The sequence below is a fragment of the Suncus etruscus genome, chromosome 15, assembly GCF_024139225.1.
Source record: "Suncus etruscus isolate mSunEtr1 chromosome 15, mSunEtr1.pri.cur, whole genome shotgun sequence".
Taxonomy (NCBI): domain Eukaryota; kingdom Metazoa; phylum Chordata; class Mammalia; order Eulipotyphla; family Soricidae; genus Suncus; species Suncus etruscus.
The window spans coordinates 36,350,182-36,377,023 of NC_064862.1; the positions used below are offsets into that span (position 1 = coordinate 36,350,182).

The 26,842-nt window shown below is 40.4% G+C and overlaps 1 gene segment (V, D, J or C); it reads left to right on the forward strand.

The window, feature by feature from the left end:
• The first annotated feature begins 560 nt into the window (after positions 1 to 560).
• On the forward strand, positions 561 to 9,356 carry LOC126030780 (immunoglobulin lambda variable 2-8-like). The segment is given in 3 exon segments: positions 561 to 606; positions 713 to 1,006; positions 9,262 to 9,356. Coding segments are annotated over 3 exon segments (420 nt in total).
• The last annotated feature ends 17,486 nt before the right edge of the window (positions 9,357 to 26,842 follow it).

The window sequence follows — 26,842 nt, forward strand, 5'->3', positions numbered from 1 at the left end:
GTTAACAGTATACTGGGTAAAGCCTTCGTTGCATGATCCTGACTCAGGTTAATCCTTGGCTAATCACCTGTTTTCAAGACTTCCAGGAGTAATTTCTGAGTGCACAAAAAGGAGTAACCCTTAAGCACTACCAGGTCTGGTGCAAAAATATTAAAAGACAGAAAGAGGAAAATGAAAACTGATAACAATATTTTCTTTTTTTTCTTTTGGTTTTTGGGCCACACCCTGTGACGCTCAGGGGTTACTCCTGACTATGCGCTCAGAAGTTGCTCCTGGCTTGGGGGACCATATGGGACACTGGGGATCGAACCGCGGTCCGTTCAAGGCTATCGCAGGCAAGTCAGGCACCTTACATCTTGCGCCACCGCCCGGCCCCGAACAATATTTTCTTAAGTAATGCAGAAACATGTTCTGTTCTAGGCTTCCTCAGAGAGGGATTGAGCAGAGGCAAAAACAGAAAGCAGTTTTGCATGCAGGCCCCTCCCTCCTCTGGGTCAGGGCAGGGATAAGAGCTGGGATAGAGCCAGGCCCAGGAGGCAGCACTCTGGGGCATCTCCATCATGAGCTGGGCTCTTCTCCTCCTTTGCCTCCTCAGTCAGGGCACAGGTGAGTCTAACAGTCCTGAGCACATTTGGACTTAGCATTTTTTCCCCTTCCTTGGCTCACCTGTATTCAGCTTGAACTCAACAGTGTTTTATCTTTTTATTTTCAGGGATCTGGGCCCAGTCAGCCCTGTCTCAACCTCCCTCAATGTCTGGGACACCGGGACAGACAGTGTCCATCACCTGTCAAGGAACCAGCAATGACATTGGAGGATATAGTTATGTTTCCTGGTACCAGCAGCAGGAGCACACAGCCCCCAAACTGCTGATTTATTATGTCAACCGTCGGCCCTCAGGGATCCCCGATCGATTCTCAGGCTCCAAGGCTGGCAACACAGCATCCCTGACCATCTCTGGGGTCATGCCTGAGGACGAGGCTGATTATTATTGTGCCTCATATACGAGTAGTAACACTCTGCACAGTGGTTCATGGTCATAGGGAAGTGAGACAAAAACTTGCTCTGTGCTTTCTTTTGCTTCTTCTATTCTAAACTTAGATTTTAATTTTAAATATTATTTTGAAATTAAATATTTACAAATCATTCTCATAAAGCACAATATTCTCCATATCATTTATTTACAAATTTTTAAATAAATGTTCACATTACTTTATTTTCTCTTGTAATCCCTATAATTTCCAAACATTTATTTTAGACAGTGAAAATGAACCTTTTGTCATGGGCCCAATGTTCACAGTCATTCAAAAGAATATTTCTATTAAAATGTGATATTTATTTTGAGTGCAGAATATCCTGTATGTGATTTTTTGCTCTTCATATCTTCAGTACAAGCATTACATATTTGCAGAGTATTTCAGAACCTGTAAAGACCGGCCCAAAGTTAGCCATTGATGAATATGTGACATGAGTAAGGATAGACAAAGTTTGCCACAACCTTAGTAAAATAACAAAGAAATGCAACAAGGAACATTTGCAGGAGAAAAATGTTTACATTTAAGGGCCTAATTCTCTCCTCAAGTGAGGAAACAAGAACTACAAGTCTGAACCAAATGCTTTAATTTTTTTCCTGGCTCATTTCCTAATGGGTTCTTATAATTTCCCTGTTGAGAAAAGGAGTGGTTTGGTATTGACGGGTCATGTGCATTGTAGAATAAAGTGAAAAGGCAAACCAATTCCATAGTGCAGTGTATCTAGTGTGTCAAACTTATTCTATATTACTATTATCTGGATCTAATTTGTATTCATGATGGTTTTCCCAAAGACATTACTGGAAACACTTGTTGATGAAGCAAAACTAAGTATATTATACAACAAGTGTGATACCATATTGTCAGTGTAAGGAAAATGTAAGAAATTTTTTTTATTTCATTTTGTTCTTTGTTTTATTTGTTCTTTTGGAAGCCATACTTTGTGCTCAGAGGCTAACTCCTGGTTCTCAGAAATTACTCTTTGTGGACTCAGATATGGGGTGCCAGGATTGAACCCAGGTCTGCCACATGCAATGTAAGTGCTCTATCCTGTGTACTATCTCTTTCAGCTCATCCCCAGTTTTGTTATTAATAATTTTTATTTTGATCAAATGGGTTCCAAATCATTCACAGTAGTATTTTAGGTACATAGTGACATTGAATCAGGGGCATTCTCACCACCAATGTTGTTCTCTCTTCACACTTGTTCCCAGCATGCATCCCATATTGCCCCTCATTTACCCCCCCCCCCCCCCGCACTGCTATTATAAGTGGAAATTATTTCAATGTCTTTAATTTTTCTTAAAACCCATAGATAATTGAGACTATTCTGTGTCTCTCTCCCTCTTCCTCTGACTAATTTCACTCAGCATAATAGATTCCATGTACATCCATGTATAGGAAAGTTTCATGACTTCATCTCTCCGGATGGCTGCATAATATTCTATTGTGTATATGGACCACAGTTTCTTAAGCCATTCATATGCTGAAGACATCTGGTTGTTTCCAGACTCTAGCTATTGGAAATAGTGCTGAGATGAATATAGGTGTGAGGAAGGGATTTTGGCAATAAAGCTTAAGGCCAAGAGGGGGCAGTAAGAGGCTGTACTTGGAAAGAATCTTGTGTGTGTGTGTGTGTGTGTGTGTGTGTGTGTGTGTGTGGTTTTTTGGGCCACACCCGTTTGATGCTCAGGTGTTACTCCGGTTATTCACTCAGAAATTGCCCCTGGCTTGGGGGGGACCATATTGGACACAGGGGGATTGAACGGTAGTTCGTTCCTTGGCTAGCGCTTACAAGGCAGACACATTACCTCTAGCGCCACCTCACTGATCCTTTACTGTGTTTTATAAAGAAAGTAAACTAAATAACGCATCAAGAACAGTTTCCATAAGTTTTACCTAAGGGAAAATACGGGTGCACTGTCTCGAATCTACAGAATTTTCTTGAGTCCAAGGACACAGGAAAACAGAAATTTCATTCTTCATTGTTAATGAAATTTGGCTGTCATTCCCCCCTTCTGTGATTTAGAATTTTTATATTCAGATATTTGCTATTTGTATGTTCTTAGTTCTTATCATTGTATTAGGTGTGTACATGGGGTTCTGATCTTGCTGCAGCTTAAATGGCTGCTATTATGATAACTTGATATTACAGACTTTTTATTATTTGTATTATGAAGTATATTATTCCCAAGCCCTTCCTTGTTTGATGTTGAGGTGGTAGTTGTACAATCACTAGGACTCATAGAAACATTGGCCTTGATCCCTTCCAGTCTTCATATAGCTGCACTTAAGGACCAAGTATGTTTTATACTCAGCCTCAGGTTATCCCCAAGGCAGTGATTCCTGGCCTAGTGCCACATTCCTCCATCCCTCATCATTGGGGTTGTACTCGAAAATCTTTGTAGTTTGCACACACCCCTGTGTGTGTTTAGGGTGCAATTGCTTGCAGTTTGAGAATCTAGACACCAAAGAGGCCCATCTGAAATCACAGAGCATCTCAGCTCCTGATGAGCTACAAGGTGAAGTAAAGGTGAAGTAAAGAGTAAGATGTCATTTTATGCAAGTTCTGCATCTTTCTGTGAATATAATCTTTACATACACTCAATGGAAAGATTTGAAAAAAAAAAAACCACTCAAAGATGCTAAAAATACTTATATGTGGCCTAGTCACAAAAAAAGACAAATTGGAAGAAGGTTTCTGTATAACTAGACTTCAAAAAATCCCTATTGTAGGCTTCAAAGTTAGCACAGCAGTAGGGCATTTGCCTTGCAGGTGGCTGACCCAGAACAGACCTGGTTTCAATTCCGAGCATTTAATATGGTCCCCTGAGCCTGCCAGGAGTAATTTCTGAGCACAGAGCCAGGTGTAACATCTGAGCACTTCTGGAGTGGCCCAAAAACAAAAACAAACAAACAAAAAAAAAACAAAAAAAAATTGAGTTGCGTAAACAGTACAATGGATAAGACCTTGTTTGCATGATACTGAGTCAGGTTGAACCTTGGCTAACCACCTGTTTTCCAAGCCTGCTAAGAGTAATTTCTGAGTGCAGAAAAAGGAGTAACCCCTATGCACTACCAGGTCTGGTGCAAAAATATTAAAGGATAGCAAACGGAAAATGTGAAATAATAACAATATTTTTTTAAGTAATGCAAAAACATCTTCTGTTCTAGGCCTCCTTAGAGAGGGGTTGAGCAGAGGCAAAAACCAAAAGCAGTTTTGCATGCAGCCCCTCCCTCCTCTGGGCCAGGACAGAGATAAGAGCTGGGATAGAGCCAGGCCCAGAAGGCAGCACTCAGAGGCATCTCCACCATGAGCTGGGCTCTTCTCCTGCTTAGCCTCCTCAGCCAGGGCACAGGTGAATCTTAGGGAAAGAGCCTTGAGCACATTTGGACTTAGCATTTGTTTCTCCTTCCCTGGCTCACCTGTATTCAGCTTGAACTCAACAGTGTTTTATCTTTTTATTTTCAGGGATCTGGGCCCAGTCAGTCCTGACTCAGCCTCCCTCAATGTCTGGGACACTGGGACAGACAGTCTCCATCACCTGTCAAGGAAACAGCAATGACATTGGGGGATATAATTTTGTTTTCTGGTACCAGCAGAAGGAGCACACAGCCCCCAAAATGCTGATTTATAAAGTCAACCAATGGCCCTCAGGGATCCCCGGTCACTTCTCAGGCTCCAAGGCTGGCAACACAGCATCCCTGACCATCTCTGGGGTCATGCCTGAGGACGAGGCTAATTATTATTGTGCCTCATTATCAAGTATTTACAATCTACACAGTGGTTCATGGTCATAGGGAAGTGAGACAAAAACTTGCTCTGTGCTTTCTTTTGCTTCTTCTATTCTAAACTTAGATTTCAATTTAAATATTATTTTGAAATTAAATATTTACAAATCATTCTCATAAAGCACAATATTCTCTGAATTATTTATTTACAATTTTTTTTTTTTGGTTTTTGGGCCACACCCGGTAACGCTCAGGGGTTACTCCTGGCTATGTTCTCAGAAGTTTGCTCCTGGCTTGGGGGACCATATGGGACACCGGGGGATCGAACCGCGGTCCGTCCAAGGTTAGCGCAGGCAAAGCAGGCACCTTACCTTTAGCGCCACCGCCCGGCCCTATTTACAATTTTTTAAATAATTCTTTACATTACTTTATTTTCTCTTGTAATCCTTATAATTTCCAAACATTTATTTTAGACAGTGAAAATGAACATTTTGTCATGGGCCCAATGTTCACAGTCATTCAAAAGAATATTTCTATTAAAATGTGATATTTATTTTGAGTGCCAGAATATCCCATATGTGATTTTTTGCTCTTCATATCTCCAGTACAAGCATTACATATTTGCAAAGTATTTCAGAACCTGTAAAGACCAGCCCAAAGTTAGCCATTAACGAAAATGTGACATGAGTAAGGATAGACAAAACTTGCAACAACCTTAGTAAAATAACAAAGAAATGCAACAAGGAACATTTGCAGGAGTAAAATGTTCACTATTAGGGGTCTTATTCTCTCCTCAAGTGAGGCAACAAGAACTACAAGTATGAACCAATTTCTTAAATTTTTTCGTTGATCATTTCCTAATGGGTTCTTATAATTTCTCTGTTGAGAAAAGAGTGGTTTGGTATTGACTGGTCATATGCATTGTAGAATAAAGAGAAAAGGCAGACCAATTCCATAGTGCAGTGTATCTAGTGTGTCAAACTTATTCTATATTACTATTATCTGGATCTAATTTGTATTAATGATGGTTTTCCCAAAGACATTACTGGAAACACTTGTTGATGAAGCAAAACTAAGTATATTATACAACAAGTGTGACACCATATTGTCAGTGTAAGGAAAATGTAAGAAATTTTTTTATTTCATTTTGTTTTTTGTTTTATTTGTTCTTTTTGAAGCCATACTTTGTGCTCAGAGGCTAACTTCTGGTTCTCAGAAATTATTCTTTGTGGGCTCAGATATGGGATGCCAGGATTGAACCCAGGTATGCCACATGCAATGTAAGTGCTCTATCCTGTGTACTATCTCTTTCAGCTCATCCCCAGCTTTTTATTAATAATTTTTATTTTGACCAAATGGGTTCCAAATCATTCACAGTAGTATTTTAGATACATAGTGACATTGAATCAGGGGCATTCTCACCACCAATGTTGTTCTCTCTTCACACTTGTTCCCAGCATGCATCCCATATTGCCCCCCATTTGCCCCTCGTGCTGCTAATATAAGTGGAAATTATTTCAATGTCTTTAATTTTTCTTAAAACCCATAGATAATTGAGGCTATTCTGTGTCTCTCTCCTTTTTCCTCTGACTAATTTCACTCAGCATAATAGATTCCATGTACATCCATGTAGAGGAAAATTTTATGACTTCATCTCTTCGGATGGCTCCATAATATTTTATTGTGTATATGGACCACAGTTTCTTTTTTTTTAATTTATTATTTTTAATTATGAGAACAAAGATGCAAAGAAAGAGGAGAAGGTAAAGTTACAGTGGAAGGACAATCACCCATAACATAATTCTCAGAAGTCCCCTTGCTGATATCTTAACTTTGAACTTTCAGCCAAAGAACATTATGTTAAATAAGACAGAATTCATGTACAATTACTTTTTCCGTCAAGTCCCCAGATTGTAACACATTATAATATTTCTTAACAGCACACAAGGCAATTTAAAGCCATAAAACTTACATAACTCCTTAAACATTACAGGCATAGTATTTTTTTACATTTCCATATACATGCATATTAGCTTAAGTTAACCTCATATTTTAAGTGGGTTCTTTTTAAGGATTAGAGTCAAAGGAGCACAGTAAAAATGGTGTTATAGTGGCAATTGTTGTTTTCATAGGCCCTCCAAAATATGAGGGACATGGAAAGGAATAATCTTGGTCTAAATACAAAGAGACCCGACCCCTGAGGTTTCCTGGCACAAGACCAACTCTAGGCTCCAGGCAAGCTAGATCGTCCGTTCCAAGCATTGTCTGTAGTGCCAACACACTTTTATTTTTCAAACAGTCTATTGTTGGTATCATGTTTCTGTATTAAAGATCCTGGAATCTGCATATCCTACATTGAAGTTAGGATGTGGAGTGTCCTCTCGTTTCACCTCACAATCAAAGGGCAATGCAGGGAGCCCTGTCCTGTAAGCAGGTTGTTGTTGTTGTTAAGTCTTCACAGTGTTAAGGGAAGTCTCTTTTGAGCAGGTCGATGTCTGAGCAGTGTAGGGGACCACAGTTTTTTAAGCCATTCATCTATTGAAGACATCTGGTTGTTTCCAGATTCTGGCTATTGGAAATAGTGCTGAGATGAATATAGGTGTGGGGAAGGGATTTTGGCAATACAGCGTAAGGCCATGAGGGGGCAGTAAGAGCCTGTATTTGGAAATAATCTTTACTGTGTGTTTTTTTGTTTTTTGTTTTTTTTTGGGGGGGGGCACACCCGTTTGATGCTCAGGGGTTACTCCTGGCTATGCGCTCATAAATAGCCCCTGGCTTTGGGGGACCATATGGGATGCAGGGGGATCGAACCGTGGTTCGTTCCTTGGCTAGCGCTTGAAAGGCAGACACCTTACTTCTAGCACCACCTCACTGACCCTTTTACTGTGTTTTATAAAGGAAGTAAACTAAATAACGCATCAAGAACAGTTTCCATAAGTTTTACCTAAGGGAAAATAAGGGTGCACTGTCTCAAATCTACAGAATTTTCTTGAGTCCAAGGACACAGAAAAACAGAAAGTTCACTCTTCATTGTTAATTAAATTTGGCTGTCATTCCCCCTTGTCTTCTGTGATTTAGAATTTATATATTCAGATATTTACTATTTGTATGTTCTTAGTTCTTATCGTTGCATTAGGTGGATACATGGTGTTCTGATCTTGCCACAGCTTAAATGGCTTCTATAATGATAACTTGACATTTTAGTCTTTTTATTATTAGTATTATGAAGTATATTATTCCCAAGCCCTTCCTTGTTTGATGTTGAGGTGGTAGTTGTACAATCACTAGGACTCATAGAAACACTGGCCTTGATCCCTTCCTGTCTTCAAAGAAGCTGCACTTAAGGTCCAAGTATTTTCTATACTCAGCCTCACGTGTTCCCCAAGGCAGTGATTCCTGGCCTAGTGGCACATTCTTCCATCCCTCATCATTTGGATTGTTTTCCAAAATCTTTGGAGTTTGCACACACCCCTGGATGTGTTTAGGGTGGATTTGCTTGCAGTTTGGGAATCTAGACAGCAAAGAGGCCCATCTGAAATCACAGAGTATCTCAGATCATGATGAGCTAGAAGGCTTTAGGTGAAATAAAGAGTAAGATGTCATTTTATGCAAGTTCTGCATCTTTCTATGAATATAATCTTTACATACACTCAATGGATAGATTTGAAAGATAGCCACCATAAGATGCTGAAAACATTTATCTGTGGCCTAGTCACAAAAATAAGAGAAATTGGAAGAAGGTTCCTGGATAACTATTCAAAAAATCCATATTATAGGCTGCAATGGTAGCACAGCAGTAGGGCCTTTGCCTTGCAGGTGGCTGACCCAGAACAGACCTGGTTTCAATTCCAAGCATTTCATATGATCCCCTTAGCCTGCCAGGAATAATTTCTGAGCACAGAGCCAGGTGTAACATCTGAGCACTGCTAGTTGTGGCCCATAAACCAAAAAAAAAAATTGAGTTGGGTTAACAGTTTAGTGGGTAAAGCCTTCTTTGCATGATCCTGACTCAGGTTAATCCTTGGCTAATCACCTGTTTTCAAGACTGCCAGGAGTAATTTCTGAGTGCAGAAAAAAGGAGTAACCCTTAAGCACTACCAGGTCTGGTGCAAAAATATTAAAAGACAGAAAGAGGAAAATGAAAACTGATAATAATATTTTCTTAAGTAATGCAGAAACATGTTCTGTTCTAGGCTTCCTCAGAGAAGGATTGAGCAGAGGCAAAAACAGAAAGCAGTTTTGCATGCAGGCCCCTCCCTCCTCTGGGTCAGGGCAGGGATAAGAGCTGGGATAGAGCCAGGCCCAGGAGGCAGCACTCTGGGGCATCTCCATCATGAGCTGGGCTCTTCTCCTCCTTTGCCTCCTCAGTCAGGGCACAGGTGAGTCTAAGAGTCCTGAGCACATTTGGACTTAGCATTTTTTTCCCCTTCCTTGGCTCTCCTGTATTCAGCTTGAACTCAACAGTGTTTTATCTTTTTATTTTCAGGGATCTGGGCCCAGTCAGCCCTGTCTCAGGCTCCCTCAATGTCTGGGACACCGGGACAGACAGTCTCCATCACCTGTCAAGGAACCAGCAATGACATTGGGAGATATGATGGTGTTTCCTGGTACCAGCAGCAGGAGCACACAGCCCCCAAACTGCTGATTTATTATGTCAACCGTCGGCCCACAGGGATCCCTGATCGCTTCTCAGGCTCCAAGTCTGGCAACACAGCATCCCTGACCATCTCTGGGGTCATGCCTGAGGACGAGGCTGATTATTATTGTGCCTCATATACGGGTAGTAACACTCGGCACAGTGGTTCATGGTCATAGGGAAGTGAGACAAAAACTTGCTCTGTGCTTTCTTTTGCTTCTTCTATTCTAAACTTAGATTTCAATTTTAAATATTATTTTGAAATTAAATATTTACAAATCATTCTCATAAAGCACAATATTCTCCGTATCATTTATTTACAAATTTTTAAATAAATGTTCACATTACTTTATTTTCTCTTGTAATCCCTATAATTTCCAAACATTTATTTTAGACAGTGAAAATGAACCTTTTGTCATGGGCCCAATGTTCACAGTCATTCAAAAGAATATTTCTATTAAAATGTGATATTTAGTTTGAGTGCCAAAATATCCCATATGTGATTTTTTGCTCTTCATATCTTCAGTGCAAGCATTACATATTTGCAAAGTATTTCAGAACCTGTAAAGACCGGCCCAAAGTTAGCCATTGATGAAGATGTGACATGAGTAACGATAGATAAAGTTTGCAACAACCTTAGTAAAATAACAAAGAAATGCAACAAGGAACATTTGTAGGAGTAAAGTGTTCACTATTAAGGGCCTTATTCTCTCCTCAAGTGAGGCAACAAGAACTACAAGTCTGAACCAAATGCTTTAATTTTTTTCCTGGCTCATTTCCTAATGGGTTCTTATAATTTCTCTGTTGAGAAAAGGAGTGGTTTGGTATTGACGGGTCATATGCGTTGTAGAATAAAGTGAAAAGGCAGACCAATTCCATAGTGCAGTGTATCTAATGTGTCTAACTTATTCTATATTACTATTATCTGGATCTAATTTGTATTAATGATGGTTTTCCCAAAGACATTACTGGAAACACTTGTTGATGAAGCAAAACTAAGTATATTATACACCAAGTGTGACACCATATTGTCAGTGTAAGGAAAATGTAAGAAATTTTTTTATTTCATTTTGTTTTTTGTTTTATTTGTTCTTTTTGAAGCCATACTTTGTGCTCAGAGGCTAACTTCTGGTTCTCAGAAATTATTCTTTGTGGGCTCAGATATGGGATGCCAGGATTGAACCCAGGTATGCCACATGCAATGTAAGTGCTCTATCCTGTGTACTATCTCTTTCAGCTCATCCCCAGTTTATTTTATTAATAATTTTTATTTTGATCAAATGGGTTCCAAATCATTCGCAGTAGTATTTTAGATACATAGTGACATTGAATCAGGGGCATTCTCATCACCAATGTTGTTGTCTCTTCACACTTGTTCCAAGCATGCATCCCATATTGCCCATCATTTGCCACTGCACTGCTAATATAAGTGGAAATTATTTTAATGTCTTTAATTTTTCTTAAAACCCATAGATAATTGAGACTATTTTGTGTCTCTCTCCCTCTTCCTCTGACTAATTTCACTCAGCATAATAGATTCCATGTACATCCATATAGAGGAAAATTTCATAACTTCCTCTCTCCGGATAGCTGCATAATATTCTATTGTGTCTTTCCTTCTTCCTCTGACTAATTTCACTCAGCATAATTGATTCCATGTACATCCATATATAGAAAAATTTCATGACTTTCATCTCTCGGGATAGCTGCATAATATTCTATTGTGTATATGGACCATAATTTCTTTTTTTTAATTTTTTTATTTTGAATTATGAGAACAAAAGATGCAAAGAAAGAAGACAAGGTAAAGTTACAGTGGAAGGATAATCACCCATAACATAATTATCAGAAGAAGTCCCCTTGCTGATATCTTAACTTTGAACTTTCAGCCAAAGAACGTTAAGATAAATAAAACAGAATCCATGTACAATTACTTTGTCCCTCAAGTCCCCAGATTGTAGCACATTATAATATTTCTTAACAGCACACAAGGCAATCTAAAGCCATAAAACTTACATAACTCCTTAAACTTTAGAGGCATAGTATTTTTTACATTTCCATGTACATGCATATTAGCTTAAGTTAACCTCAAATTTTAAGTGGGTGCATTTTAAGGATTAGAGTCAAAGGAGCACAGTAAAAACGGTGTTAGAGTGGCAATTGTTTGCATAGGCCCACCAAAATATGAGGGACATGGAAAGGAATAACCTTGGCCTAAATACAAAGAGACCCGACCCCTGAGGTTTCCTGGCTCAAGACGAACTCTAGGCTCCAGGCAAGCTCCAGGATCGTCCGTTCCAAGCATTGTCTGTAGTGCCAACACACTTTTATTTTTCACACAGTCTGTTGTTGGTATCATGTTTCTGTATTAAAGATCCTGGAATCTGCATATCCTACATTGAAGTCAGAATGTGGAGCGACCTCTCGTTTCACCTCACAATCAAAAGGCAATGCAGGGAGCCCTGTCCTGTAAGCAGGTTGTTGTTGTTGTTAAGTCTTCACAGTGTTAAAGTCTCTTTTGAGCAGGTCGATGTCTAAGCAGTGTAGGGGACCACAGTTTCTTAAGCCATTCATCTGTTGAAGGCATTTGGTTGTTTCCAGATTCTGGCTATTGGAAATAGTGCTGAGATGAATATAGGTGTGGGGAAGGGATTTTGGCAATACAGCGTAAGGCCATGAGGGGGCAGTAAGAGCCTGTATTTGGAAATAATCTTTACTGTGTGTGTGTGTGTGTGTGTGTGTGTGTTTTGGGCCACACCCGTTTGATGCTCAGGGATTACTCTTGGCTATGTGCTCAGAAATAGCCCCTGGCTTGTGGGGACCATATGGGATGCAGGGGGATCGAACCGTGGTTTGTTCCTTTGGCTAGTAAGGCAGACACCTTACTTCTAGCGCCACATCACTGACCCTTTTACTGTGTTTTATAAAGGAAGTAAACTAAATAACGTATCAAGAACAGTTTCCATAAGTTTTACCTAAGGGAAAATAAGGTGCACTCTCTCAAATCTACAGAATTTTCTTGAGTCCAAGGACACAGGAAAACAGAAACTTCACTCTTCATTGTTAATTAAATTTGGCTGTCATTCCCCCCTTGTCTTCTGTGATTTAGATTTTTTATATTCAGATATTTACTATTTGTATGTTCTTAGTTCTTATCATTCCATTAGGTAGATACATGGTGTTCTGATCTTGCTACAGCTTAAATGGCTGCTAATAATGATAACTTGACATTTTAGTCTTTTTATTATTTGTATTATGAAGTATATTATTCCCAAGCCCTTCCTTGTTTGATGTTGAGGTGGTAGTTGTACAATCACTAGGACTCATAGAAACACTGCCTTTGATCCCTTCCTGTCTTCAAAGAAGCTGCACTTAAGGCCCAAGTATTTTCTATACTCAGCCTCACATGCTCACCAAGGCAGTGATTCCTGGCCTAGTGGCACATTCTTCCATCCCTCATCATTTGGATTGTTTTCCAAAATCTTTGGAGTTTGCACACACTCCTGGATGTGTTTAGGGTGGAATTGCTTGCAGTTTGGGAATCTAGACAGCAAAGAGGCCCATCTGAAATCACAGAGTATCTCAGATCATGATGAGCTAGAAGGCTTTAGGAGAAATAAAGAGTAAGATGTCATTTTATGCAAGTTCTGCATCTTTCTATGAATATAATCTTTACATACACTCAATGGGTAGATTTGAAAGATAGCCACCAAAAGATGCTGAAAACATTTATCTGTGGCCTAGTCACAAAAGAAAAGACAAATTGGAAGAAGGTTCCTGGATAACTAGACTATTCAAAAAATCTATATTGTTGGATGCAAAGGTAGTACAGCAGTAGGGCATTTGCCTTGCAGGTGGCTGACCCAGAACAGACTGGTTTCAATTCCTACCATTTCATATGGTCCTCTGAGCCTGCCATGAGTAATTTCTGAGCACAGAGCCAGGTGTAACATCTGAGCACTGCTGTATGTGGCCCAAAAACCAAAAAATTTGAGTTGGGTTAACAGTATAGTGGGTAAGGCCTTGTTTGCATGATCCTGACTCAGGTTGATCCTTGGCTAATTACCTGTTTTTCAAGACTGTCAGGAGTAATTTCTTTTTTTTTTTTTTTTTATAATTTTTTTATTTTGAATTATGAGAACAAAAGATGCAAAGAAAGAGGATAAGGTAAAGTTACAGTGGAAGGACAATCATCCATAACATAATTATCAGAAGAAGTCCCCTTGCTGATATCTTAACTTTGAACTTTCACCAAAGAAAGTTAAGATAAATAAAACAGAATCCATGTGCAATTACTTTGTCCCTCAAGTCTCCAGATTGTAGCACATTATAATATTTCTTAACAGCACACAAGGCAATCTAAAGCCATCAAACTTACGTAACTCCTTAAACATTAGAGGCATAGTATTTTTTACATTTCCATGTACATGCATATTAGCTTAAGTTAACCTCAAATTTTAAGTGGGTGCGTTTTAAGGATTAGAGTCAAAGGAGCACAGTAAAAACGGTGTTAGAGTGGCAATTGTTGTTTGCATAGGCCCACCAAAATATGAGAGGCATGGAAAGGAATAACCTTGGCCTAAATACAAAGAGATCCTACCCCTGAAGTTTCCTGGCATAAGACCAGCTCTAGGCCTCAGGAAAGTTATCGTTCGATCCAAGACTTTGTCTGTAGTGCCAACACACTTTTCACACAGTCTCTGTTGTTGGTCTCATGTTTCTGTATTAAAGATTCTGGAATCTGCATGTCCTACATTGAAGTCATGATGTGGAGTGCCTTCTCGTTTCACCTCACCATGAAAGGGCAATGCAGGAAGCCCTTTCCTGTAAGCAGGTTGTTGTTGTTAAGTCTTCTCAGTGTTAAGGGAAGTCTCTTTTGAGCAGGACGATGTCTGAGCAGTGGTAGGGTCTTCCGTGGTACAGGATTGCTTCCAGGTGATGTTATAGACAAACCTCACAATTAAGGGGCAATACAGCAAGCCCTGTCCAGTAAGCAGGTCTTTGTTCTTGTTGTCTTCTCAGTGTTAAGGGGTGTTTCTTTTGAGTAGATGTCAGAGCAGCTGTAGGGTCTTTCCTGGTACAGGAATGCCACCAGGTGATGTTATATACAACCTTGGATGTTTTGTAAATGTCTTCTGTAGATCAAGGGGTGAATGGAGAATGTCCATTCTTCTGAGGCCTGTGCCAGGTCTTTATGTCAATGTTCAGGGTGTAAGGTCTCATTGCACTACAAGATTTTTATTAGATAAGAACTTATTGGTATGTATAGTATTTTTCCATGTTAGTGTGCCTACGCAAACAAGATATAAAGCCACGTGGTGCTATCAGATATATGGGGGCATTAGAACATTTCCAACAAGACCCATGACTTGGTTCAAACATAAGTATTAAACTGAGGGATTCTTTCACACCAAATTCCATATTGAGCAGTTCACAAAGAGAAGATAAAAAACATGGGGGGGGGATCATCATTGTATAAGAAAGTATTTAGCAAAAGTTATAGCCGTCAAAGAAAACACCCATAAAATGTTGAAAAGATATGTGTCCTTTTTATGCCTTTTAAAATAGTTGGGTGGGTGTTAACTCTAGGGCACCACTTTGGTCTGTGACTTAGGACTCAACAGTGCTTAAGTTAGAAAGGGTATAAAAGGAGTAATGATGATAGGAGTTAAAGAAGTTAAAGAGAAATATGAAATTATGAAGGGGTATGCAAAAGGGCAGAGTAAAAAATAGACATTCTGCATACATACAAACATAATTCAATGATAGTGAGTACTATTAAAGTTTCTTGTGAGAGTACTATTACAGTTTCTTGTGAGAGTACTATTAATGTATCTTGTGAGAGTACTATTAATGTTTCTTGTGAGAGTATTATTAATGTTTCTTCTGAGAGTACTATTAATGTTTCTTGTGAGAGTACTATTAATGTTTCTTGTGAGAGTACTATTAATGTTTCTTGTGCGCGCGGGGGCGATAGCCCCCCGCGCGATTTTGAAAATGTAGACTGGACAGAGATTACCAGTGCCAGCCAAACCTCCTCCTGCTAGACTCCCGGCTCCCAGGAAGGAGAGATCCTTCAAGAAGCTGGGAGACCAGAAGCTCAGAGCCCCACCCGGACCCTCCCTAAGGAGCCGCATGGATGGTGGGGGAAGGCCTAGGGTACCTTCAAGCTCCACCAAGGGACCCAACTCACCGGCCTGCCCAGGCGTGTGGCCCGGGGAAGCCCTGGAGATCTGGAGCAAGGCGGCAGAGGGGTGCTGGGGTTACCCAAGTCCCGCACCCCCCCTAGGCCTGGCCAAGCAGGCCTCCGGCATGGCGGGGGCCTGCCAAACCTCCTCCTGCTAGACTCCCGGCTCCCAGGAAGGAGAGATCCTTCAAGAAGCTGGGAGACCAGAAGCTCAGAGCCCCACCCGGACCCTCCCTAAGGAGCCGCATGGATGGTGGGGGAAGGCCTAGGGTACCTTCAAGCTCCACCAAGGGACCCAACTCACCGGCCTGCCCAGGCATGTGGCCCGGGGAAGCCCTGGAGATCTGGAGCAAGGCGGCAGAGGGGTGCTGGGGTTACCCAAGTCCCGCACCCCCCCTAGGCCTGGCCAAGCAGGCCTCCGGCATGGCGGGGGCCTGCCAAACCTCCTCCTGCTAGACTCCCGGCTCCCAGGAAGGAGAGATCCTTCAAGAAGCTGGGAGACCAGAAGCTCAGAGCCCCACCCGGACCCTCCCTAAGGAGCCGCATGGATGGTGGGGAAGGCCTAGGGTACCTTCAAGCTCCACCAAGGGACCCAACTCACCGGCCTGCCCAGGCGTGTGGCCCGGGGAAGCCCTGGAGATCTGGAGCAAGGCGGCAGAGGGGTGCTGGGGTTACCCAAGTCCCGCACCCCCCCTAGGCCTGGCCAAGCAGGCCTCCGGCATGGCGGGGGTCTGCCAAACCTCCTCCTGCTAGACCAGGAGTAATTTCTGAGTGCAGAAAAAGGAGTAACCCCTAAGCACTACCAGGTCTGGTGCAAAAATATTAAAAGATAGAAAGAGGAAAATGAAAACTGATAACAACATTTTCTTGTTTTGTTTTGTTTTGTTTTTGGGTCTCACCCGGCAGTGCTCAGGGGTTATTCCTGGCTCCATGCTCAGAAATTGCTCCTGGCAAGCACAGGGGACCATATGGGACGCCGGGATTCGAACCGATGACCTTCTGCATGAAAGGCAAACGCCTTACCTTCATGCTATCTCTCCGGCCCCACATTTTCTTAAGTAATGCGTAACATCTTCTGTTCTAGGCTTCCTCAGAGAGGGATTGAGCAGAGGCAAAAACAGAAAGCAGTTTTGCATGCAGACCCCTCCCTCCTCTGGGCCAGGGCAGGGATAAGAGCTGGGATAGAGCCAGGCCCAGAAGGCAGCACTCTGGGGCATCTCCACCATGAGCTGGGCTCTTCTCCTCCTTTGCCTCCTCAGTCAGGGCACAGGTGAGTCTAAGAGCCCTAAGCACATTTGGACTTAGCATTTTTTCCCCTTCCCTGGCTCACCTGTATTCAGCTTGAACTCAACAGTGTTTTATCTTTTTATTTTTAGGGATCTGGGCCCAGTCAGCCCTGACTCAGCCTCTCTCAATGTCTGGGACACAGGGACAGACAGTCTCCATCACCTGTCAAGGAACCAGCAATGACATTGGGATATATAATTATGTTTCCTGGTACCAGCAGCAGGAGAACACAGCCCCCAAAATGCTGATTTATTATGTCCACAGTCGGCCCTCAGGGATCCCCGATCGCTTCTCAGGCTCCAAGTCTGGCAACACAGCATCCCTGACCATCTCTGGGGTCATGCCTGAGGACGAGGCTGATTATTATTGTGCCTCATATACGATTAGTAAAACTCGGCACAGTGGTTCATGGTCATAGGGAAGTGAGACAAAAACCTGCTCTGTGCTTTCTTTTGCTTCTTCTATTCTAAACTTACATTTCAATTTTAAATATTATTTTGAATTTATATATTTACATATCATTCTCATAAAGCACAATATTTTCCATATCAGTTATTTACAAATTTTAGTATATTTTTTATATTTACCTTTTTCATTTGCTCTTGTAATCACTATAATTTACAATTATTTCTTTTAGATAGCGAAAATGAACATTTTGTAATGGGCCCAATGCTCACAGTCATTCAAAAGAATATTTTTATCAAAATGTGATATTTATTTTGAGTACTAGAATATCCTATATGTGATTTTTTGCTCTTCCTATTTCCTGTACAAGCATTATATATTTGCAAAGTATTTCAGAACCTGTTAAGGCCTGCCCAAAGTTAGCCATTAACGAAAATGTTATTTGAGTAAGGATAGACAAAGCTTTCAACAACTTTAAATAACAAATAAAAAGTAATAAAGAAATACAATAAGGAACAAATAAAAATAAGATAAATAACAAATACAAAATGGCAAAGAAATGCAATAATAACAAACAAATAAAAATAAAGAACAAAGGAAAAATAACAAAGAAATGCAATAAGGAACATTTGCAGGAGTACAATGTTCACTATTATGAGTCTTATTCCCTTCTCTGGTGAGGCAATAAAACTACAAGTATGAACCAAATACTTTACTTTTTTCCTGGCTCATTTCCTAAAGGATTGTTATAATTTCTCTGTTGAGCAAAGGGGTGGTGTGATATTGACTTGGGTCATATGCATTGTAGAATAAAGTGAAAAGGCAGAACAATTCCATAGTGCAGAATGTCTAATGTGTTCAAACTTATTCTATATTACTATTATCTGGGTCCAATTTGTATTAATGATGGTTTTCCCAAAGATGTTACTGGAAATACTTGTTGATGAAGCAAAACTAAGTATGTTAGACCTATACAACAAGGGTGACACCATATTGTCAGTGTAAGGAAAATGTAAGAAAATTTTTTTATTTCATTTTATTTTTGGCTTTTATTTGTTCTTTTTGAAGCCATACTTGGTGCTCAGAAGTTAAGTCCTGGTTCTCAGAAATCACTGTTTGTGCGCTCAGATATGGGATGCCAGGATTGAACCCAGGTCTGCCACATGCAAGGTAAGTGCCCTATCCTCTGTACTATCTCTTTCAGCTCATCTCCAGGTTTGTTTGTTTTTTTAATTAATAATTTTTATTTTGACCAAAGTGGATTGCAAATCATTCACAGTAGTATTTTAGGTACATAGTGATATTGAATCAGGGACATTTCTACTGCCAATCTTGTCTTCTCTCTACCCCTGTTCCCAGCGTGCATCCTATAGTGCCCCTCCTTTGCTTCCTGGGCTGCTAGTATAAGTGGTCCATTCTGTGTCTAGCTTGTTTTATTTGTTGTAGATTGGGTATCGATTCTGTTGTTGTTGGCTTTGGATTTGGTGTTTAAGTCTGATCATTTTTCATTTCTACTCAATGTTCATACAACTGTTTGGTCTTGGTGTCCTCCATTATTTCCCCCTCAATTTTTGAGGCAGAACAAGATGTTTAAGTTATGCAGTTCTGTTTGAAGGTAAGAAAAACAAACAAAAATATAAATAAAAAGAAAGGTCCGGAGAGATAGCATGGAGGTAAGGTGTTTGCCTTTCATGCAGAAGGTCATTGGTTCGAATCCTGGCATCCCATTTGCACCCCTGAGCCTGCCAGGAGCAATTTCTAAGCGTGGAGCTAGGAGTAACCCCTGAGCACTGCCAGGTGTGCCCCCAAAACAAAAACAAAAACAAAAACAAAATGAAAAAACGGGGGTCAAAAATTCAAACAAGCAAAAAACAGGTGGAGTCCTTCTAGAGATTATAAAAATCAGTTTAAGAAAAGAAAGGGTGGACCCGGAGAGATAGCACAGCGATGTTTGCCTTGCAATCAGCCGATCCAGCACCTAAGGTGGTTGGTTCGAATCCCAGTGTCCCATATAGTCCCCCGAGCCTGCCAGGAGCTATTTCTGAGCAGACAGCAGGAGTAATCCCTGAGCACCACCAGGTGTGGCCAAAAACCAAAAAAAAAAAAAAAAAAAAAAAAAAGTAGAAGAAAAGAAAGGGAAAAAGGAAGGAAGGAAAACATAAAAATCATACCAAAATTTTCAATTCCCCCCCAAAACACAAAACCAAACCAAAACCAAGACAAACAAACACAAAAACCTCAAAAGCACCACTGCAATAAAGACAACAACCAAACACTAAGCACGGTCATGAAATAAAGACAAATCAAAATTTTAATATCTGCTGCATCTTATATTTGATTCTAACTGAATATGTAGGACTATATAGTCATACAAAATAATGAATTAATAAGATATTGAGTAATTAATTGAGATATTGAGAAATTGAGTAAATTTGTATGTATACCTATAAATTTTGAAAGATTTTTGATACCATTCATATTTCATTGAATAAGTTCTTTAAGACATGAAATTCAATATTTTCTTATTTTCTTACATTAATACATCCATTTATATTTTTATTCCATAACATATTTTTCTTCGAAAGAAACTTTTTTTATTTATTTGGTTTTTGGGCCACACCTGGTTATGCTCAGCGATTATTCCTGACTATGTGCTTTGAAATCGCTCCTGGCTTGGGGGACCATATGGGGCACTGAGGGATTGAACCTCAGTCTTCTGTCCTAGGCTAGTGCAGGGAAGGCAGACTCCTTACCTCTAGCGCCTCCAAACAAGCCCCAAAAGAAACTTCTGATATACAGTTCCTTCTAAGATCACTTCTCCTTTGTATCTCATCTAAATAACTTCACATTCAGTGTCAATGAATTTTCCTGTTCACTTCATATTAATTATTTCATAAATGAGGTGATAGTTTTTACAATTTTATTACAATATTTTCTACATTTATTCAACTGAAAATCACATCAGAAACTTTGCTATGGATAAATAATAGTACTTTCTATGACTATAATTCATTTTGATAATTCATTTACTACATGATATATTAGTCAATGAATAAAATTAGCATCAATTTTTTGTTTTTTCATTCATTGTCCAGAAGCAAACTGACACTTTCCAATCGAGCCAGAATATCCTAAATTCACCCATGATAAGGGCATCTACATAAAAATACACTTTGATTGAATTTTCTTTTTTTTCTTTTTTGTTTCTGGGGCCACACCCGTTTGATGCTCAGAGGTTACTCCCAGCTAAGCGCTCAGAAATTGCCCCTAACTTGGGGGAACCATATGGGACGCCGGGGGATCGAACCGCAGTCCTTCCTTGGCTAGCGCTTGCAAGGCAGATACCTTACCTCTAGTGCCACCTCGCCGGCCCCTGAATTTTCATTTTAATTTTATGCTGACAAAAGTCTATCCATTTTTGTGGTGATTTACCACACAATAGAGTCAGCCTGATTGGTACCTTTTACCTCTGTAACAAAGAATATGAAAGATTAGGACTGTGGCAAGCTTATCCTGGACATTCTCAAGAAAGGGGACAGGCTGGCCATTTACTGAGTACAATATCTCCTTCTGAAACAGGTACGCCATTGTTTATGCTAACAGGTAATTTAAAACAATTAGCAGGAACACGAATAGCAAAGGCTAGAATATTGACATGGTTCTGTCCTTAGGATAATAATTGCGAACTCTGAAGTCAGAGTATTCAGTTCTGTTTCCTGTCCTGGCTCACATTTGCAGCCTTCACCATCTTACCATTTTACCCAGAGGATCATTCCTACCTTGGGGATGTTGTGAGGGCAACAATCTCCCACAGTGCTCATTAGTGTGATTCCCAAACTCTTCTCTTTCTAGAGAAACCCACACCTGGCCTACATCTGTCTGTGGATCATGACAATTTTGCCTCTAATAGTGTTGAGGACAGATCATGGAAGGATGCAAAATAGTCTGAACTCTCTCCTTTCTCTAGAGACTGAACATAAATATTCCTATCAGATTTTTTTTTTTTTTTTGGTTTTTGGGCCACACCCGGTAACGCTCAGGGGTTACTCCTTGCTATGTGCTCAGAAGTTGCTCCTGGTTTGGGGGACCATATGGGACGCCAGGGGATCGAACCGCGGTCCGTCCAAGGTTAGCACAGGCAAGGCAGGCACCTTACCTTTAGCGCCACCGCCCAGCCCCCCTATCAGATTTTTGACTACATCATTCTGCTCTTTTCTATGTCTTATATGAATATCTCTTTTATTGCTATTTTTGGAAGTCACATATCTTCTTCCCATTCTATTATTGGACCCTATTTTTTTCTCCTTCTTTTGTTTCTTTTTTTCTTTTGACCCTATATATTTCTGGGAATCTTTTTTTCCTTTTGGGATTTTGTTTGTTTGTTTGTTTTTGGGTCACACCTGGAAACGCTCAGGGGTTACTCCTAGCTCTATGCTCAGAAATTGCTCCTGGCAGGCTCGGGGGACCATATGGGATGCCGGGATTCAAACCACCAACCTTCTGTGTGCAAGGCAAATGCCTTACCTCAATGCTATCTCTCTGGCTTCTGGGATTCTTTTTGATTTAAAAAATTATTTAATTAATATGAGATATAATGACAATGTTGTTCATGATTGAATTTTAATCACACAAATGCCAACACTCATCTATTCTTGGGTACATATTTTCCACCATCAAACTCCCACAGTTTCCATTTACCAACTCCTGGGGTACACTATGAAAGACATTTCTCATCTCTCACTTTTTTTTTAGTGGGTTACACTCAGAAGTGCTCAGGGGTTACTCCTGGCTCTGTGCTCAGATGTCACTTTTAGCAGGCTCGGGGATCATATGGATTGCTGGGCATCAAAATCAAATCTAAGTCAGCCACGTGCAAGGTAAGCATCCTACCTCTGTGCTGTTGCTCTGGCTCATCTCTCTTTCTCTCTCTGTCTCTCTCTCTCTCCCTCTCTCTGTCCAAGGATATTTTAAAAAGCTTAAATTTCTTTTGCCAAGAGATAGAGGTTTCTTAGAACACAGTGTGACAAGATAATCCTAATAAAAGAATATTGATCTCAGGTAATGCCTTCAGATGAATTTTGATAGAAGAGGGATAATAGATAGAAGATAGGAAATATTTAAAAAATGATGTTAGTGGGCATCTCTAAGGTGACTTATGTGAAGTGAGGAGAGAGATCACAGACCCTTTATTGGATTTGACCACTTTCTCTCTTTCTACTTCTGCCACCCAGTTGTTAGCTGAGTAAACCTGGGACTGATGAAGCTTTCAGTGAGCTGCTTTTATGACTTGGACATCAAGTCCCAACAGTCCCCCTAGGCAGCCCTCAAGGTGCACCTGCCTCTCCTTACTTTTTCTCAGCTCAGAACTCAGTCCCCACCAGCAGACTTCACAAGGAGCCATGGACTATGGCTGAAGAGAAGTGATTTTTTCAGGAAAGGAAAGTCAGTCCTGGACCTTGTTTATGTCTTCCAGGTTTGTTTCTTCCCTTTGTAGAAAAGAATCTCTAAGAGGACCCATGAAGACAAGCAATGCTGTAAAAACAGTTTCTATTTAGAGATACTTAAGTCAAGATGGGTGAGGATAAAAAAGAAAGAGAATATTGTACTCAAGGGAGAGACAGGTTCTCCAAAGGTGGAGCAATCCTCAATCCAGATCTCAAAGTTATAGTATGAAAGTACATATGTCTCAATAGCGGAAATGCAGGCAACACTTTTGTTCAGATACTATGATCATGGGCTGGAAACATACATGTGTACGTCTTTTGATCCAAGTTGACTTTTAGCAAGTTTCTCCCAAACTGCTCCTTGTGGTGTGAGAGTCCATTGCTAGTGCTACTAGAGTGGAGTTAGGGGAGTATGTTGAGAGCAATTGATGTTCTTTGAGTCCTATTTCTGGCTTTTGTTTCCCCTCCAAGAGAAGCAGGAACATCTCTTGAAAGGAATCAATTTTTCCCTACGTAGCAGTGGCACCTGGCTAAACTCTCATCAGAAACAAACTGACCCCTCCAAATACTTCTCTTGGTTTTCTGATATCCTCATAATTTTAGTAGCCTTCAAGAATTTTTGCTGCCTCAAGAATTGATTGCATGTGGGGGCCCTTCCCTGCTTGTCTACCTCAAAAGGATCTTGGAATGGATGCTCAGTTGGGAGGGCAAGAAGAAAAAGAAGTCAGCAAAGTTATTTGTTTCCTTTAAAGACTGTTTTAGCAATCTGAGGCAAGCCAGAAGTAGACAGGCCACCTATGGAATAACTTTATAATTTTGAAATCTGAGGACCAAGAAAGGAAGCAAGGCAGTGAACTATATGAAATAAATAAAGAAAAAGAAACTAAGAAAGATAGAGAGAAAGAAAGGGAGAGAGAATGAGAAGGAAAGAACAGAGAGAAAAAGAAAAGAGAGAAAGAAAAGAAAGAAGAAAGAAAGAAAGGAGAAAGAGAGAGAAAGAAAAAAGAAAGAAAGAAGAAAGAAAAAGAAAGAAAAAGAAGAAAGAAAAAGAAGAAAGAAAAAGAAGAAAGAAAAAGAAGAAAGAAACACTGACAGAGGATTTCCAACTCCTTGTGATTTTTCACTTTGTGTGGTAATGCAAAATGCCGCCACCAGGACAAGAAAAGACCTGTTTCTGAAAGATCATTGCTATGGTTACCTGAACCTGTCAGATGCACCAAGAGCTACTCCTCCTTAAGCTTTGCCTAGAAAGGATTATGAATAAACTTACTAATGATCTTGCACTTTGTGTCATTTCAGATTAATGATTTCATAATTGATGTGTTTAATTTTTCATAGTTATTATACTATCATCTAGGTTCATTCACCTTTAAACTACAGCAATCTTTTTAAAACAGATAAGTAATATTTCCTCTTATGACTAACTTATTTTTCTGATTTATTTATCATTTTATAAATTAGTTGATCAAATCAAATTAGGCTTCATTTTCTGGTATTCTGATTCATAATTCAGAAGTAAACTGACAATTTCAAATCTTTTTTTTTGGGGGGGGGGGCGGTCACACCAGGCAGCGCTCAGGGGTTACTCCTGGCTCTGCTCTCACAAGTCATTCCTGGCAGGTTAGGGGAAACATATGGGATGCCGGATATGAACCAGAGTGTGTCTTTTCTAGACTGCGAGCAAGGCAAACCCCTTACCACAGTGCTATCGCTCCAGCCCCAACAATTTCAAATCTTGAGCATGAATATCTTAAGCTCATATTACTATCCATGACAAGGGGTAGAGTTGTCCAGATTTGGAGGAAGTTTGTGAGCTTTTTCCTAGTCTTTTGATGTCCTGATGGAACTTGCTGAGACACTCTTAATTGGGATTCGAGAAGTAAGGTCATGTTCATCCACAGTTTTAAGTTTTTTCCCAATATAGGCCTCTAGAACTGTCTTGAATGACATGAGGTTCTAGACCACTGAGGGTACTAAGGCAAGAAATTCAAGGGAACCAGCTTTGACTGAAAATGTTCAGGAAGTGGCCTGCCCTCACTGAAGAGATGAGTAGTTGTGTCTCTGACATCCACCCTGGTTCCCCTGGCAAGAACCATAATCAACTCCTCTTTGACCACATGAAAGCCAGTACGTCTAGGATGAACTGAACCTGGAACACTGAACGTGTCAGTGTAAATTATTTGAAAAAATGAGTTTGATCCTCACAATTTGCTCCTCTCTACATTTACTGTCATAACTACATTAACTGCTGATATTGGTTCATGAAAGGAACTGTTGTGTGTGCCTATTTACCCCACTTGATGGAAAGCTTTTCCTTCCTTAATAATTTAGATCAAAAAAAAAATTTAGATCAGAGACGAACATTTCTAAGCCTCCTCAACATCTAGAATCACACACTGCGACTCTGCCAGCAACCCTTTCTTTTTCTTTTGCTTCCAATGGAATGTCTTCTTTTAGAAGATGCACAGTATAGAATTAACTTTGGGACCTCATACCAGGATGTTAGTAGGGACCTACAACTGACATGGCACTTAATGAGAAAAGCCTTTCTATCTTTGTTGAAATTCCATCCTGTTGCTTCTTGTACTCACAGAGCCTTTTACTATGAAAGAAAACGATCAGGAACACCCAGGCTTACATATGTAGGCCATGTCAAAGATCCCAACTCAGGCTTTTATCTATCATTTCAATTCTGTTAGTTTTGTTTTAATAACTTGAGCTTGTCTTATGTAGGAACATGTGTTTTCTGAATTTGATTCTTTTTATAGGCAATTTATTTCTTTTATATTGTGCATTTTCCTACTTGATAGATTGCATGTTATATCACTATACCTTGCTTTGATTATTGTTTAATGGTATACTTTATATTATTATTTAATGGTATACTTTATATATATTTAAAATGTTTTTTTTTTGTTTTATTTTTGGGTCATACCCAGCAGTGCTCAGGGATTACTCCTGGCTCTATGCTCAGAAATCACTCCTGGCAGGCTCGGGGGACCATATGGGCTGCCAGGATTCGAACCACTATCCTTCTGCATGCAAGGCAAATGCCATACCTCCATGCTATCTCTTAGACCCCTAAAATGTTTTCATATATATTAAAATTACATATAAGTGGAACTTTGTAATAACATTGTCTTACTCATTTAATTTTAACTTTGTCTTTTTGAAATATGAGGATAAGAGAAAACAGTTAGGAGACTATAAAAGAAATAAAATAGTTAAACACATGGAAAAAGGGAGAGGTATTTGCGACCTTTCCCCATTGTCACACTTGTAGTGTGATTTTTTTTCTGCGTGTTGTGGTGGGGTTCATTGGTTAGAAAAAGTGTCAGGCCGTGAAGTGAAGCGGCTGCTCTTCTGCGGCCTCTAGGTGACAGTTTTTGGGGGTGCGCTCCCTAGACCTCTGAGGAGAGCTTCAGGTATTCAGGAAAGACAGACAGGCATAGCAAAGATTTGCCTTGCAGTCCTCAGAGTCATCAAAGGCACAGCAGGGTGGATCCTCCGCAGGCCAGAGGGCTCAGCTTTCTGCCTGGCAGCCCCCAGCCAGACTTTACTCACTCACTCGCTGGGCAGCTTTAGAATGCAGTTTTTTGGGGGTGCTCTCCCTAGGCCTCTGAGGAGAGCTTCGGGTATTCAGGAAAGACAGACAGGCACAGCAAAGATTTCCCTTGGAGTCCTCCAAGTCATCACAGACACAGCAGGGCGGAGCCTCCCCAGGCCAGAGCACTCGGCTTTCTGCTTGGTGACCCCCACAGCCAGACTTTACTCACTCACTGGGCAGCTTCAGACTGCAGGGTTTTTTTTTTTTTTTTTTTTTTTTGGGGGGGGGGTTGCTCCCTTGGCCTCTGAGGAGAGCTTCAGGTAGTCAGGAAAGACAGACAGGCACAGCAAAGATTTTCCCTTGGAGTCCTCAGAATTATCAAAGGCACAGCAGGGCGGAGCCTCCACAGGCCAAAGGGCTCAGCTTTCTGCTTGGCGACCCCCACAGCCAGACTTTACTCACTTGCTGGGCAGCTTCAGACTGCAGTTTTTTTGGGGGTGCGCTCCTAGGCCTCTGAGGAGAGCTTCAGGTATTCATGAAAGACAGACAGTGGCATAGTATTTTTTTTTTTTTAC